The sequence below is a fragment of the Diabrotica undecimpunctata genome, chromosome 7 (assembly GCF_040954645.1).
Source record: "Diabrotica undecimpunctata isolate CICGRU chromosome 7, icDiaUnde3, whole genome shotgun sequence".
Classification (NCBI taxonomy): Eukaryota; Metazoa; Arthropoda; class Insecta; order Coleoptera; family Chrysomelidae; genus Diabrotica; species Diabrotica undecimpunctata.
This window is the reverse complement of record NC_092809.1, coordinates 41,294,096-41,312,634: the sequence shown is the minus strand read 5'-3', so window position 1 is coordinate 41,312,634 and position 18,539 is coordinate 41,294,096. Positions and strand designations below refer to the sequence as shown.

The 18,539-nt window shown below is 30.7% G+C and overlaps 1 protein-coding gene across 1 annotated transcript in view; it reads left to right on the top strand.

Annotated features, from left to right (window-relative positions):
- The window catches only part of LOC140446257 (uncharacterized), a 46,740-nt gene extending 32,132 nt beyond the window's left edge, over nucleotides 1-14,608 (top strand). The window contains exons 5-6 of the mRNA XM_072538797.1: nucleotides 9,649-9,838; nucleotides 14,387-14,608. Of these exons, the coding sequence (XP_072394898.1) occupies nucleotides 9,649-9,838; nucleotides 14,387-14,579 (383 nt within the window). The 3' untranslated portion in view covers nucleotides 14,580-14,608. The remainder of the gene's footprint in view (nucleotides 1-9,648; nucleotides 9,839-14,386) is intronic.
- Nucleotides 14,609-18,539: the final 3,931 nt, after the last annotated feature.

Genomic DNA, 18,539 nt, shown 5'->3' with positions numbered 1-18,539 from the left:
CAATGATACGATGTTTTGTCGAGTCGTCATGTAATCGTTCTGCTTTAAATTTTGTTTTATATTGATCAGAATAGAACATTTAACATTAAAATTTGACACCAAAAGATTTTTTTTATCAACTTTTCAATAAAACCAGAAATTTTTTTAGGCAAAACCATTATTAAAATTTACTCACGTGGAAGTGAAAATAGCTGACGTAAACAAATGAAAGCATTTGCAGTAATATGCACTATATTGTTGCATCGGGAGTATTTGTAATTTAAAGCGAGCCCTCGACAACATCAACTTGGTCTGTTTGTATTCCACGTGTATTATTGTTTTCATGCTCGCTAGCCATATGGAGTATTTGTATTGTAATAAAGCCAGAAAAGCTTTACATAAGGATTCTGATAACTAAAAAGTAAAAATGCTGTGAAGTAGTTTTTAACACGCTTTTAATTGTGTTTTTTTACAGTTTAAATAAGGCAAAATAATCAGAATCATTTTAAGTATGATTATCTTAAGTTATGATCACTTTTATTCATTCCTGATTTCAACAATAATTATATTACAAAATATTCAAAAGCAATATTTTTCTAAAATATAAAATTTAATAAAAAAAATGTATTAACACGGACACGTCCAATAAAACTCATGACATTCCCGCACGTTTTTTTCACAATTCAAACACAATATTTGTTTAATATTTTAAATTGATAAGAGTTATTCAATCATGATACAAAAACATCAAAAATCGCTTAATACGTAAAAATATGATATAAGAAGAATTCACAGCGACTGACGGTGTAAGACGGGTGGAAATTAAAGTCCTTTATTATTTATTACGTTTATGGATGACATTATAGAACACATCAGAACTAAGCCACTGAGTACCAAAATCTACAAAAAACAGAGATGCAGAGTGCATCAGATTGCTTGTTTGTAGATGATGTAGTAATACTAGCATCTACAGAAGCAGATATTGAAGTCTGACAATATAGATTAAAGCTATTAACAAATTGTACATTACAAATTGGACTTTTCAATTCATCAAAGTGGTAGCAAACTTTTGCTGAAATGTAAAGTTTTCAATTTTCGAACAGCTCAAAAGAATAAAAAACGATTTATTAAATGGTGTTTCGTTCATGCCATCAAAATAGATAGCACCTTTGTAGCTACTACTTTAAGTAGGAAATAAGCAGAGACATTCGTTGATCGATCTGTGTGTGAGTTTGTTTCTACCTGAGTCTCTTCTGATAAAGCAAGGTTATGCAGAAATAACGCGTTCTAAGAGTCTAAGCCAAATAAATATGACATAATAGTATAATTCGTCAAACATTCTGCGTATAAATCGGTATTAATGGGATCTTAATTAATAAGTTAATTAATTCTAAGTTAATTGTGTTTATAGTTTCAGCAGATCGTTTGATTGTCTTATTTCAATACATGATTCTGTCCAATCCATTCGAAAATCTCGGCTTCTCCGAAACTGATTTCCCATTATTCAATGTACGAAATGCTTAGTTGGTATACTTTTTCCATTGTCAATTTGCCAAGCGTCGGCTTTTGAGGTTCTTTGATGTCGATGCCGACCATTGGCGTGGAAATTAAGAAAAGGGATCAGTTATCAAACGCATATTTCAAGAAAAATCATATAATTTTTATTAATTTTTACATAATTATATTCAGGAAAATTTCTCAATTTTTGGGCAGAAATTGTTTAAACAATTTTTTAAACAAATTCAAAATATCACCTTTTGTGCTCCAAAAAATATTTTTTAGGTTTTTGGGTGACTCTAAATAAGATCTATGTCATTTTTCTCAAAAGTTAATAGTTTTGGAGATATAAGCGATTTAAAATCCGAAAAATGCGATACCTAATATGCATTTTCGAGGCTTGAAAAATATGTAAATGAGTATTTTTGAGATTCAAGAGTATCTAAACTAAAGTATCAACATTGATTTTGGTGAGAAATCGGAGCAATATTTTCCGTAGCAGAAAAAGGTGATCTTTTGAATTTGAATTGTTTCCGGCAAAAATGTCCGGCACCCTTCAACCTTCGATTTGTTTAAACGGGGCATTTTTGAATAGGACTCTTCAAAGGACAGAATCAGTTTTTTTTTTCAAATGGGAGCGGGCTCACAACACCGAATAAATAACAAATTAATTCTTTCAAATTAAAGCTTGTTAATTTTAGTGATTTATAAGAATATTGGACTTATTATTTAGTTTTTACATAAACCATAATATTTTTTTACAATTATCTGTAAATAATGGCTCATTCTGTCAGAAAATTTTAAAACATTGTCTATCCAGCAATTAAGATAGTCAACTGAAATTTAATTTTTAAACACGGCCTACTGTTAATGCACAAACAGGGTGAATCTTCAATATTTTGCTTCGAGTTAGAGATATCTGAAAAAGTTATTTGGAAAAGATGTTCCAAATATTATTTTAACCCCACATAACAAAGTTTTATGTCAAAATTCGCACTTTTACTTTTTTCATTAATTGAAGAGCTTATTTCCAGTGTCTTAAATCCAAAATTTCGATTTTTTAAATTTTCTTTTTTTAAACTTTATAGATTTCTTCAAGTCTAGAATAAAGTTATATGTACCAAAACAACTTCTTATTTACCATTTAAAAGTGCATATGAAAATTGTAAAATTGTATAATTTGTATGTTAAATTTGTATGAAAATCTGTAATTTCATGGATTTCATTATATGGATGTAAGACACTTTGGAAATAAGCTCTTCAATTGTAGTCAGGATTCTAAAACGGACAGTTGGCTGTCCCGAGATGCATCTTTAGACAGCCAATTGTAGATTTAGGATCGAGATTACAAATAATACTGAAAAACTAAAATTGCGAATTTTGTCATGAAATTTGGTATGTGCGTTTACAATAAGTGGAACAACTTTTCCAAATAAGTTTTTCCGATTTCTCTAACGCGAAGCAAAATATCGAAAATTTACCCTGTTTGTGGATTCGCAGTAAGCCGCGTTTAAAATTTGAATTTCAGATGACTATCTTAAAAAAATGTGCACTAACAACATGTATGACTGTGCAAAATGTCAAATCTGTATGTATTTTAGTAGCTGATATATAGAGTTGTCTTCATCTTAAATGCGACACACTGTATAATAATGAATACTAGTGTTCAAGATGCATCGCGATAGCTGTAAAGAAATTAATTAGAAGGACTGAAAAGAATCGTCAGTGTGCCTGTAAAATTGTAAACTGTTCGCTGAATAACGTCTTTTGCAGCAGTGTCAATCCTACCCAATTTTTTATTTGGTCGCTTTCGTTTTAAGGAATGATCTGTAACTGTGCCTAATTTATTAATTGTATATATCGTCTTATACCCGATTTTTTTAATACATGAATTCTCGAAACAATTGCATTATCAGCCATCCCAATATTTTCTTTTTTCAAACACTCATACATATTTAAAACTATTCTTTGGGATTGTACGTGCAAATCTTTATTTTTTAATTCAGAGCTGTCATTAACATAATTGTCATTATTTATTGATAACACAGAAGTTGATGCATCTTAAAAAATGCCATCCTAGAAAAATATAATATTACTTATAACTTATATTACCTATACCTTATAAGCCTCCGCCTCTGCAATAGGAAATATTTTAGGGTATCGCATAGCCAGACAACAGGTGTTCATTAGAATTTATGGCTTTGCGCTTCGCGCTGTTGCCATAATGCATGAGTTTAAAATTAGTGAATATAACCTTAATACCATTATTAATATATCTGCAATTTTTCATGTTTCCAGGTAAGGTATAAAATCAATGAAATTTGGAAAAAAATAATACAATTCTTGAAACCGTTTTTGAGAACTTGGATTCTTAAAAGTTGTCTGATTTCTTAAAAGTCGATCATTATATCTATAAAAGTATTACCGCTAAATTCACCAACAGGGCAACGTCGAACGTTCAAATTCTCTCCAGACTACAATGTTGCCAATATTCGAAAATTACTTAGAATATAAGTAATATATACAAAGTTCACGGTTGCTTTAATTCATTAGTGAAGAGTCCATGTAAATATTAGTACCTAGTTAATTAATTTATATATATATTTTTGAGAATAAGTTCATATTATTTTTTAAGAGTGTCGTTCGTTGACTAGCAATTGAATAATAACGAATAGAGAATAGAGAATATTTTTTAAATATAACCTTAGGAATTTTAGGAAATATGTCTGACAACCTTGATTTGAAAGGCGGTCTCTTTGATACGAGAATAAGACATGTTTATGTTGGAAAATTATTAGTGGATGTACTATAAAAATCAGTTACTTCTGTTATAAACTTAAACTTCTGTTATATTTTGGCTAGTGCCAATTTTTCTTTGTATTATAATAACTGTTTTGCTTAAATATTAGATTTCAATGTTATCCAAAACTCCAAAATCATATCAGTTACGCTTGCTTCACTTTTTTACATGATTAGCACAGTCTTGTTAAAATTATTTAATTGTCCATACAAATCAAAAATATAACTTACCCATATCACTTTCAAAGAAATCTCGCATTGCACGTGGGTGGTTTTCTTGGGAGAGGAAGTATGATTTCAGTCATTCGAATATATTTAGAATTTTTTCATTTGCTGGTGAATGAGAAATAAATCTGAAACTTTCATGTTGGACTAGGTTTTTGTATTACAGATCTACACATTAAAAGAATTTCTTCAACTGAGTTATTCGACTGTGATATGAAAATGTTTATATATTTGGACGACTAGTGCCTCAAACTCGATTGGAAAACTATCCGCTGCATTTTGAAGTGCAATATGAATGCGTCACATAAAATTCCTATATCTAATATCTACAAAGAGTTTTTATTTGAGCCTACTGTAAACGTTGTTCTGTCCTCTTCTGGGTACACCTCCAAAATTTGAATTACAATTGTTGCGATAAAATGCAGCTGTTTTTTTACAATATAGTGACGACATAATGTTGAAATTATATTTTCATTCAATATCTCCGATGTCTCACTATGAACAGACTCAAAATACAGTAGTTTCACATGTACAACTTGCAATTGTAAAAAGTATCTTAACAATAATAGGTGCCAACTTTATGTGTTCTCCATTTGAAGTGTCGTTGGTAACACTTACAAAAAGAGCTTTCTGATGTAGACAAAGCTTCACATTCGATTCTCGCAACTACAAATTTTGATTCAAAGAATTTTGATATCAATTTCGACGTACAATCAGATCTTTTAAAACTTAATATCATGTATTTCTGTATGATAAGCAAATGTAGCCTCTTTAGCTGCAACAACTAAATAATTTTTAATGGGATCATCATTTTTAAAAAATGTCTTAGTAGATGTGGTATTTGCAGTCGCTGTTACACCAACCTTATGTTTTGGACACTTTAAGTTACCTCTATATCTGATTGACTACAGTGTGCAATTGAAAACTGAACACTTTTGTCAACATTTTGCTCTGCTGTCTACAGAAAATCTTTTTGCAGTTCGATTGTGAATTTACAATTTCTTTTCGGTATTTAAAATCAAACCCAGAAATAAAATTAAAAAAAAAAAAAACAGTAATATGCTTTGTCGTATCACCAAAGAATGACACGTAATAGCAGTGCAAGTCATTATAGTAACCTTAGAGCGAGCTAGCGAAGCGAAAGAAATAGAGAAACATGGTTGCGGGTGGAGTTCGGGCAGGATAAGCGCGTACCCCTCATTTTAAAATAAGTTTGCACTAACTACCAGTAACCACTACTGTATTACACAAGTCCCTGCATTCCAGCCCGGTGACTCTGATTTTCGCTCCTCTAAATTTGCTCCTTTTCTAACTTGGCTGCACCATACTGATGACGACCAAATAGTCACAAATACGTATTTACGGTTGCCTTCTGCGTTCATCTATTTTCATTTCTACTGAGTTGCGAAGTTTGCTAATGATTTTTTCCTTATCTATGTTATACTAGTCTCGCATTAATAAACATCCTTTTTTGTTTTTTTTTTTGAAAACGCTTTGGCTTTCCTTTCCTCAGATAGCGCAATCCTCCGTAGCTGTGTTAGTTGTAGCTCTAGAACTGTAGGTTCTTCTGACATTATTGTCACTATTGGTAACATTGGTCATGGGTGATCTTTTCCTCAGGTAGCTATAAATTCCTCCGTGGTTGTATTGCAGAGTCACCATGCTGGATTGCAGGGACTTCTGACAGTACTGTCACAATTGATCGCACGGTTCCTGTAGGGTCTTTCCCAAGTTAATTTGCTCCTTTTCTAACTTGGCTGCACTATTCTAATGACGATAAAATAGTCAGAAATAATACTTATCTATGTTATACTACTATCGCATTAAATATCATCCCCATATATATATATATATATATATATATATATATATATATATATATATATATATATATATATATATATATATATATATATATATATATATATATTGTTATGTTATGTAAAATTGAAAATAATATTGGTTTGCTCTTAATATATTTCAAAGTATAAAATATAATAATTCAAAATATTTCAACTGATAAACTATAAAAGATATTTCGAAGAAATGAAAGTCCATTATCTTTGGATTACCTGTAGTAAACAAAATTTAAAGATATGCATAAATTATTTTCTTTGTAAAATATATTTGAGTGAACGTAGTGAAATAATCGAACAATGCGAGTGTATTTTCCAAATAGACTTGTACGCCGATACGGTGAATAAGACAATAGAATCGAAATATTTAAAATGTATAATTCTCCGTTAGTTTTTAAGAATTTGTAGAACCGATTAGCATATTAATAGTTTTTAGGAAATTTATAATTGTAGGTAAAATTGTTTGTTTGTTATCTAAATGGTAGATGGGGATAAATATGACGAACTTTGATTGGCGGAGATTGAAAAAAGTGGGATATTTATGTAGGAATGAGACTTTAGCTAGATGTTTGAGGGAAAAAAGATAATCAGTTGTTTTCCAGAGGTGCAAGGCGAACAGTCGTTGTTCTCTGGTGGTTCCCAAGTGATAGTAAGCATTAGAAGTGAATGTTTGTGAGTTTTCTTGGAGTTAGTGTATCTGACGGAAGCTGATCCAGAAAAATATTGTAAGTTATACTTTTCTACTTATATATTAGAGAAGAGGCTAGCATCTTTTTGAACGATACGTGCATCTGAAGGAGATCATTGAACACGAGAGGCTCGCAATAATTTGTTGCAAGATTGCTGATTACCTGTGAACTGGGATTATTAGGGAACTGCTAAGAATAGATAGTGTAGGCTACAAGGAACAAGGATTTGGACAACTCATCATCAGAGAGTTAGTTTTTTTTTTACCATTCGTCAGTTTTTCTTTATCAACAAAGTTTTTTTTTAATTGCTTCAGAAGAGATAAAAATATGTATCAGGAGATATAGAACAACAATTTTGATTTGAAATTTTAATTTATATAGTATATAACATTAATTTTTGAAGGTTCACGTACGTAGAACAAAACTTTGATAATCATTATATGAGATATTTTTTGTTGAAGATATTTGAGTGTGAATTTTATTTCAATATATAATTTTGTATCATATATGTTTATTATTCCGGTATTCCTTAGACCTTACCTATCATATATAAAGCATAGATATTGAAGCACGAATATAACCCTGAGATAAGAGAATTAAATAGTGTGATAAAATCATAATTGCGTCATTAAATAAGTTTAATTAATTAATTAATTAGCTAATTAATTGCTTGGTGCACCTCTGACTTTTAATATCACATTAACTGGCTTCCAAAACGTGGTGGCTTGAAAATATCGCAGCTTTACGTATGATGGTAGGGAGAGAGATCCGGAATAAGTACAGGTGATCCAGAGATAAAAAAATAACATTAAGGGAATTTGAATTTGAAAGTATTTTGATAATTTTTCCAGTGGATAAAAATTTGATTTATTGATTAGTTAGTTGATATTTACTGCTATTGAATTATTTGATTTTTATTTTCTTTACCAATCGTACATTTGATATTTATTTTGAATTATTTCAATTTTACATAGCATAACAATATATATATATATATATATATATATATATATATATATATATATATATATATATATATATATACAATAAAGCCATACATTAATTGGCAACAAAACATTCAAAAGTAGCTTGCTATATTTATATATATTTTATTATAAATACTGTTCTGAAGCTATTTTCTAGTGGCATCTTAATGCAATTACTATTTTTATTGAAAATAAGCCATAATTTAAGTTTAAAATAATATTTTTGACGTTTCAATTTCCACTTCGGAAATCGTTCTCAAAATAAAAAACATTAATAAATTAAACTTCTGTTTTTTGTTACTTGGTGAAAAATTCTTCTCATAATTTAATTTTATCATTCATATTGACAATTCAGAAATTATACATTTTAAAATAAACAACCTTAAATGATATTCATAATATTACTGAGTTGCGTTTCTGGTACGACTTTATTGTAAAATAGTTCATTCGATTGCATGAAATCAAATTAAACTTGAGAATATACGTCACAAAAGTCATAGCACGTGATTTTTCTTTAAAAAGACAACCACGTCAATCATGACAGTAAAATTCTATTAGTGATTCTATAGTAAATCATAAGGAAGAAACTGAAATACAATTCTTTGTTCTTTCTTGTTCATTGTTAGGTTTAGTTCCAGATAAAATAGATCTCAATGTGTTTATTTTGTTCTGGCTAATTGGCTTAGTTCCAGTGCCATAAAACAAAACACACACACACATGTGTTTATTGTTTTGAATATTGTTAAAATGTTGAAATTATTTTTTAAGTTTTTCTGATAATCCTTTTATTTATGTTATTTTTTTCGTATTATTCCTTGTGTATGCTGTAGGATCTAGTTGTTCTGTTTTATTTGGTCGATTATTGAAAATTCCTTATTTATAAATGATAAAAAATAATCACTTTTTAATAAAACAGATATTAACAAATGTTTCTCCTCTAAGAACCAATTTTCGTTACAACAAGTAATTTTGGCTCTATCGTATAAGGATCTAATGATTCCCTTTTTAATATTTATGTTGTGATTTGATTTGTAATTTAGATATCTGTTGACGTGTGTTGGTTTTCTATACACCTGAGTCTAATATCCAGTATCTTTCTTAGAGAATAAAACGTCCAGGAAAGGCAGTGTGTTATTATATTCCTTTTTCATGGTAAATATTATTGTCTCTTCTTGATCGTTTATATCATTCCGAAATGTGGCCAACAATGATCAGTGCGGCCATATTGAGAGTACATAATCTACATATCTCCTCCATACTGTGGGTTTGTGTTAAGATTTAATTTTAATTATAATTTTACTGTTAGAATTTTTCTCCAGACTTGATTTTTGATTGAGTTAATTGGCAATGTCACAAAAATGTAGGTTTTTATTTCATTTTACTGTAGAATATCGATTTTCACTACTTTCGCCCGATACATTTATAGATAGTTGGATATTTAAGTTAATAAAATTATTGTAAATATAAATTTATTTACATTTTCAATCAAATAAATAGTAAATTTATAGTATAGTTGTATTTTCCTCGTATATTTCTTGTTGTGACAGAAGCATCCTAATTAGTGATTTCCTTGAGCGAACTAGGGAATATGCATATTATAATTACTAAAACTTTCAGATATTGTGGTTCATCCATCTTACAATTTGAAGACGCACTTTATCAAGTTGTGTGAGATGTTACCTGGTTCGTGTTTTAATGTTGGAGAGACATTTGAGAGAAGACGAATCATAAGTTTAACTCACGTTAATTGCTTATTAATACCGCGGTACTGGCTTTTTAAGAACAACGCCGACAATACCTGGAGCATGTGAGTATTTATCAAAACGTTAATTATATATTATTTCATCCTCTGATCAGTTGAATTTCTGTGGTGTCAGTTTAAAAAAGAAAATAAAAACTCAAATTGTGTCTATAAACTTGTGATAATTTGAGAATAATAAAGATACAACATGTAAAAATAGAAGTGAATCAATAACACAGCCCAACGAAATAAAAAAATGGTCTTCTTCTTCTTCCTCTTTATAAGAAATTCTGCTTGTTCATTGGTGGATTAATACCTCTATGGAAGGTTGTCACTCCATCTTTTGCGTGTGCGTGGTTATTCCATTCTTTTTCTTCTTCATTTATTTCTACACTGTATGTTACATTTTCTTCTAATGTCTTCACGTCTCTTTCGATCCCTTAGCGTGAATTCTTCTCAGTACTCTCATCTCTACCGTTTTTAGTAACATTTGCGTTGTGGCTCTGTGGGTCGTGTTTCTGAGGCATATGTCATTATTGGTCCTACACTGGCTTTATAAATTCTTGACTTTATCTCAGTGTTAATGTGTTTGTTTCGCCATTTAGTGTTATTAAGGCATTGTGCCAGTCTATTTGATTTTTTTCATCTTTCACTTCTTTGTCCAGGTCTCCATAGCTAAACAGTGTAATTCTCAGGTATTTTATTTCTATTACTTGTTCAATACTGATGCCATCAATTTCTATTTTACATCTGGTTGGTTCTTTGCTGACTATTATTGTTACAAACAAAATTGGTGTTATAGAAAAAAGTTGGACTACTGTTGAGAGGTTCAGGATGTACCATCTAAAGCTCGTACTGTAAAAAAAAAACATTCATGACTAAGTAATATTCAGGACTGTTGTGGAATTTCCAATATAGTCGATTTAATTTTGCATACCAGAATCTCTCATGTAATTCGTTTGAATTCTTTCTTCTTGCAGTACCTTCTCCTATCGGAGGTTGGCTACCATCACAGCAATCTTCACTTTGTTGGCTGCAGCTCTGAACAACTGTATTGAACTGCACCCATACCACTCCCTTAAATTTCGCAACCAGGAAATCCTCCTACGTCACACATTTCTCTTTCCCGAGATTTTTCCTTGGATTATGAGTCTAAACAGAGAGTACTTTTCTCCTCTCATTATGTGGCCCAGATATTCCAGTTTTTTCGTTTGTATGGTTTTTATGACTTCGCATTCCTTCCCCATCTTCAGCAGAACATCTTGATTTGTTACTCTTTTTGTCCATGGTATTTTCCACATTCTCCTGTAACACCACATCTCGAATGCCTCAATGTTTTTAATGTTTATCTTTTTCAGTGTCCAGACTTCCATGCCGTACAGCAGAACGGAGAAAATATAGCACCTTAACATTCTCGTTCTTAAGTTTATATTTATGTCCCGGCTGCATAGGAACTTTTTCATTTTGACAAACGATTGTCTCGCTATCTCTATCCGCCTCTTGATTTCTCTTGTCTGGTCATTAGTATCAGTGAAGCAAACCCCTAAATATTTGTAGGACGTATCTCTTTCAACTGGCTGATTATTTATGGTTAAATTCACATTGGTGTATAGCTTCTTTGTTACAATCATGAATTTAGTCTTTTTGATGTTCAGTTTTAGACCATATTTTTTGGTATGGGTGTTTATGTTTTCCATCAAAAACTGTAAATTTGCTAGGTTATCTGTTACTATTAGCGTGTCATCAGCGTATCGTATATTGTTAATTAACTCTCCGTTAATTTTCATACCAATGTTTTGCTCTAGGAGCCCTTCCTGACATATTTCGCTATATATATTGAATAATAGTGGAGAAAGCACACAACCCTGACGCACACCTCGACGAATCTCAATTTCTTCGGTTAACTCATTATCAACTTTGAAATTGGCTGTTTGTCCCCAGTACAACCTGGATATGATGTTAATGTCGCGACTGTCGATGTTTTTGCTTCTTAGGATTTCATACAGCTTTTGGCGTCTGACTTTATCGAAGGCCTTCTCAAAATCTATGAAACCTACGTAGAGGTCTTGGTTTACATCCAAACATCTTTGCATTAACACACTCAGACCAAACAAAGCGTTTGGTCTAAGTGACAATTCGTTTGAATATTTCTGTCCAATTATCTCTCTCATAAGCGGGTTGTTTTGTTTCGGAGAATAAGTAACAGGTTATGCCCTTTCTTTGGTCAGACCATCATGCGGGAGATCTTCCTTTAGATGTTTTGCCTGCTATGTTTTGAGTATATTTTGGTTGATAGTTGTGGTAAGTCTAGTTTTTTATGTTAAGTTCTTCTAGCATTGAACTATTTGTGCGATGTGCAGTATTTATGCGGCATTTTTGATGGTCCGTATTTTTGAAGCGTAGGTGGCGATAGAAAATATTAATGCTCGAACAAGATGTAATGTTGTGTTTTTTGTAATGTCAGTGGTTTTCCATATTTTTTGGTTAATATTAATTGCTGTTTATGATGACGGAGCCTAAGTACTTAAATTGTCTGACTACTTCGTAAAACCATGTTTTTTATCTCTGGTTGTATCTGTTTTTATCGATGATCATTACTTTGACATTTTGTTTATTTTCAAACCCTTTATTACGTACTGTTCTGCTAAAGACGCCAATATATCCGTATCGTCAATGGTTTCTGTGTTTTTTCTTTATCCTAGAGTTGCTCTTCTTTTTCCTCAAAAACTTGACGCATAATGTGTTCATTGTATAGATTTAAAAGAATGGAGGATATTTAACATAGCTGCCAAACTCATATCAATTTAAACTTTTTCGAAATCACGGTATTAACTCAACGGTATTATTTACATACAGTTCTTGTAATAAATAGATCAGATGTTCTGGCAGTAGGGAGATGCTACTATAAGACAGGGCGGGTTGACGAGAGCGGCGCATTGGAGGGTGCGCACCGGTGAGTTGAAGGGAGTCGACAATTTTTCCTTTATCACACTTGCAGGTTAATTGTACTTGTAGTTCATGCTCTAATATATATTTATTTAAATTGCCAACGCGTCTGGTCTCTAGGATATGAATTTAATTGCTTACACTTTTCGCACAGAATTTTCCTTTCAAATGTTACCATTCTAATTTAAATACTCTTTTCTCGTAATGGGAGTAAGGTTTATCTAAAAGTCCATCTCCATCTCGATGAAGGTGTTTTTGACAATTAGCATAGGCAATATATCTCAAAACACCAACACAATGATCCAAACAAAAAATTTTCCTAAATGTAGTTTTTGGATGTAGTCTTTTGCCTGCACGTTCTATTTTCTTCTTGCAAGCCAACATTGTAGATCCATTTGTAAAATGATTTAATAAATAAAAGTGTTCGTGTGAAGTACTTCCGTCGTCTGCTACTAAATGTCTGAAATTAAATTTGGAACTAGATTTTATTATGCCATTCAAATCAACATTTTAACAGGTAACCCTTGCATTTGTCAAGATTCTAAAATGTACAAGAGTGAGAGAAAATGTACAAAAAGTTATTGTAATATATATAAAAACACTTACCAAAAAGTAAAGCGAAATACTGACATTAACCAAAATGGAGAAAGAGTAAAAATTGATATCTGATATCTCATGATTTACTGTAATTAGTATATAATTATTTTTACATGGGCGTATCGTTGGTGTTTTCAAAAAAGGTAAAGTGGAGATATGTTATAACTTATAACTTTAAGAGTTTTTTATGGTGTTATATTAATTATTATTTAAGTCAGATTGAAAAATATTTTATTTAGATTCTGTGTATATTTTTTGTCATTGATTGCGTTAGTATTTCTTTTTATTTTTATTGATTCGTGTATTTTCCTCTTCGTTTTGTTTTGCTCGGTTTTTTAACTTTTGATATTTTCGAAGTCAAATTTATGCTTCTTCTCATTCTCATGTTTTGTGAGCGCAGTGACGTTCTTGTCTTATTTGTGAGAACGAATTCTGATTTGAATCAGTTGACTGTTTTGCCCAATATAGAGAAGAAGCGTAAATTTAACTTCGAAAACATCAAAATTTTAAAAACCGAACAAAACAAAAAGAAGAGCTAGACCCTTCCTATCGCTACCTATGCTAAAGAATAAATAAGGGCTTTTGAAATATGGGCTTATGGTAAAATAATGCGCATATCCTGCAGCACATCGCACAAATATCTTAATATTAACAGAACTCGACTGCACCACTAGAATAACCACAATCAACAACCAAAATACATTAAGGTGTTTTGAACACGTAGCCAGACGAAGGAAAGGTATGGAGAGATTGGTGGTTGAAGGAAAAGTAGATGGTAGAAAAACTAGAGACACTCAACTATGTCTCTCTCTCTGAGGCAGCAAAACAGGCACAAAAGAGAGAAGAATATATAGAGACTATTCGTTAAATACCATAAAGTCACCACATCCTTATGAATGATGAAGGACAGAGGAAGAGAAGTATTTACAATATTTTTCATAATTGTTAATGCTTTCTGCTTGTCTCATGCTGTGTTCGAACATAATCACCTTATATTTATGCCTATAAGCTGTTAATTTTTTTTTGTGTTATTTGTTTTTAAAGTAGTTCTGTAACTATCAAACTTTTTAGGGTGCTAGGTTTTATAAACAGACATATTCCGAATACTAGAAAAGCTTTTAAATGGTTTGTCCGCGAGCAAAAGTTTAAAAAATACAGAAAAAAATTGGTGGACCAGATACTGGAGGAAAAAAGAGTGTGCAATGATAATTCCATTCACAATGTACCCTATAGCATCCGTTTAAAAGAAGGTTATGATATCTAAAATTATATGTATAGATAAATATATACAGTAAAAGCTAGATTTATTTTTTCTTAAATTTAAATTCCATGTATGTTTTTTTTTGTGTTTTTGTTTTGGTTGCGAGGTTTGACTATTACTGGCAATAACAATAAAAGGTAGAAGATAAGAAAATATTAATAAACTATTAATACAACTTGGCGCCAAATAAGAATGAAGGTAAGATAAAGTTTTATCGAAGATATAATACAAATGATAATATATAAACAAAAAAATTACAAATATACACAAATATTATACAAAAATATAAATAAATAAGACTTGTGGAGACACACTGCACTTTTAATTATTATTTTTGTTGTTTTTTTTCCTTATGTTTCCAGTACCTGTTTTTTAGACATGCCAACTATTTTTTTAATTTTCCTGTGTATGTTTAAGCTATCATGCTGTTTTTGCTTTGTTTGCTTTGATTTTCTTTGATTGTTTTAGATTTTTTAAGTTATACTTCTGTAAGCGCGCTCCACGTTGGAAATTGTACGGGAGTGAATCGGTAAAATCATTACATATGTAAGATAATGAGTAAGAGAGAGACAGAAGATACATTTTCTCTCTCTCTTCCTCTCTCGACAATAAAAATGTTCCTTTTGTATATATATTTATTATTATATATATTATATATACATATATAATATAATATAATATAATACTTATTAATATTATTATTTATGTGATATGTTTTGTATTATCTATTAAATGTTCATAAATATTTTAGTCTTTTGTATTTTAAAATCATAATCTCAATATCACCGTATGACCGAGAACTATCAATTTTGAAATACGTTTCTGTCATGTCTAATTGGCAAATATTTTACGTGTTTGGTTCATACGCTGGTGTATGTGAGTTCGAATCCCAATATGAATTTCTCTTTTTTATTTTTGAAATATTTAAAAACCCCACGTTAATTTTATTAAATATATGTAATATATGCAAAAATGCTAAATTTTAAAATAAAATAATAATTTACAACGTAATCCGAGTTGTTGGTTTTTGAAGTTATACTTCTATAGGCGCGTTCGACTTTGGAAATTTGCACGGGAGTGAATCGGAAATTTGCACGGGAGTAACAAGCCTCGTTAGGCATGTTAAATTATAAATTAAAACTTGTAAATATCTCAAGAAAGTTCAAATTTGTACGTATATACACAACAAACAAGAATTAAATATTGTATTTGTCAATGTCAGATAAATTGACAGTTGTATCACCAAACAATATTTTTTTTATTAATATTGTTATCATGGTAAATTAAACATATGCGTAAGTAAGTTATGTATATTGTCATTTTTAAATACTTATGAATATTCCATTTTAATTTGTATTGTATTATTATATTGAGTTATGTTGCAGTGTATTGTATTGTATTTTTATATTAATAACAAAATAAACAATGAATTTTACTGCAGAGTATGTGTAAAAAATTTTTTTGCCTTCAACTTCTTTCATACATATATGAAAATAAAAATATACATTTTCATCAAAATATTATTATATTTTGATGAAATCCTCCTATTACAAGTCAAATGTTGCAAATACAGCAAACGATGCACTATATACCTATATACCTAATTCTCTTTCTCTCTCTGCTCTCTCTTACCTATAGCATAACATATGTAATGATTGTGCAGATTGACTCCCATATGAATTTGAAACGGCGAACGCGTGTATACAAGTATAACTTCTACCGGCAGTCCCACTGGACTGCCAAACCCGTTTTTTTTTGTTAAAGTTTTTGTACTGTTGTTTTTTCTTTATTAAACTAAATAACTAATTCAAAACATAAATTAATACAATGTGCTCTAAATAGTTTTAGATTAATGTTAATTACATTTATTTATTATTATTCTAAATCAATAAGTTTTTAGTAAAACATTCATAACTAGCGATTTTTACAAGAAATTATTAATAACTAAAAGGCCACTTAAATCAGTTAACAACGGTAAAATAGTATACATTAAAAAAATGATAGTTTATCATATTATTACTTTTGTAATCGGTCTGCATAGCTTGTCTTGAATTTTAGAAATGAATTTTTCTACAGAAGATTAACAGAGTATTAAGAACTGAGAATTAGTAGAAAGTTCAAGTAATTGCCTAGTTGAATATATTGAATGGAGGAAGCCAAACGGTAGAGTTTTTGAAAAGTTAATAAAACTTTTGTTCTCACTAGGGCAGTTAAATTTAAAAAATGGTAGAACCAAAACTGTTATATAAGTGAAGAAAAGGAACTGTTAGCTACTACTGAGGATCCTCATATCAGCACTCATCAAATTCCACGTCAATATGACATTAGTCAAACTTCAGCGGCAAAAATCCTCTGTAAACATAAAATGCATCTTTACCGCATACAGTTACATCAAGAATTTCCACTGGATAATTATCATCGCAGATTAGCTTTTTGTAAATGATCTCAGCTGCAAGTGTATAGCGATCGATTTTTTTTCGATTATATGCTTTTTGGAGATAAGACATCCCTACTTTACTGAATCATAGTCAAACTAGGTGGTCTATAAATATTTGGGGTGGTATTGTTGGGGACTAGGTGATTGGCCCACATTTTGTTGACGATCGAGTAAATAATTACTATTTAAATGGGAATAAGCCACAATTAAAGGTTAAATTAAGTTTATTGACGTTTCAACCTCCACTTCGGAAATCGTTCTCAAAATACAAACATTCATTAATGTCTATAATGTATTACTTAAAAAAAGGTTCTGAAACTACTTTCTTGTGTCATGTCTAAGTTAAATAATGTCTATGTCACAATTATTGCTTGTGATTGTGATGATAATCACATTTTTAAATAACATCTTCCATTGTGGTATGTGCTCGTTGTCCCATGCATGTTTACATATCTGGGATTTCTCGAAGTCTCTGATCTTGATGTATGTTTCATGTTCATTTATCCTGACATTAAGGGATCTTGCGGTTTCTCCCTTGTTCAAATTGTTGCATTCAGAGTATTTTATAGATGCAGTTTTTTGATCTTTCTTGTGTCTTGTTGGATTTGGTTTTGGACAGGATAGACCTCAGTATGTTGGTTGTTTTGAATGCTCTTCTGATGTTGTACATGTTTTCTATCCTCTTTAGTTTTTCTGATAAGCCCTGTACATATGATATTGTTGTTATCTTTGAATCATCTTCGGCCTCTATCATATAGGGATTTCAAAAAGAAATGATCAGGCAGAAATAAAATAACACGACACCACGAGCAATCAAGAAACACTCTCAAGAAGGGACTTACAGACGACAACACTACCATATGGAAAGGGCTTTTTAAAAAAAACACTGAAGAGGATAGAAAATAAGTACATCACAACATTTAAAATAACTAACACACTGAGGTATATCCTGTCCAAAAGTACACCTAACTACACACAAAAAGAGATAAAAACTGCATCTATAAAATACCCTGTTAATGCAACAACTGAATGCATTGATGAATCGTCAAGAACAGAAATCTCGAGAAATTCTAGATATACAAAAATGCCTAGGACACAGAGCACAGATCACAATGGAAAGATACATCAATAATCATGACAGAAACAGATATGAAAAAGAGAAAAATTAAATAAGCAGCCCTCAACGAACAAGTTAACAATAAGAATATACCCACAATAATGGAGGTCAAAAAAACATCATCTACAATCTTATACACAACAGATGCAACATACTATACACTCAAAATAACCCAGAGATAATACCCAGAGAACGTAAAGGTGGCAATAGAGTGGGCCCAAAAAATGATGAAAAAAGAAACTGTGTCAAAAAATTTATAGAATATATTACATGTACCCAGTCTCATTAGACGCAAGACAAGAGTGAGGGTCTACTTGCAATGTAACTCGAATTTTAAGAAACTGCCTAGTTCATGGCACTTTGAATTTATTAAGGCAAAGCGGTTTATTTTTTACAAAAAGACAAAAAT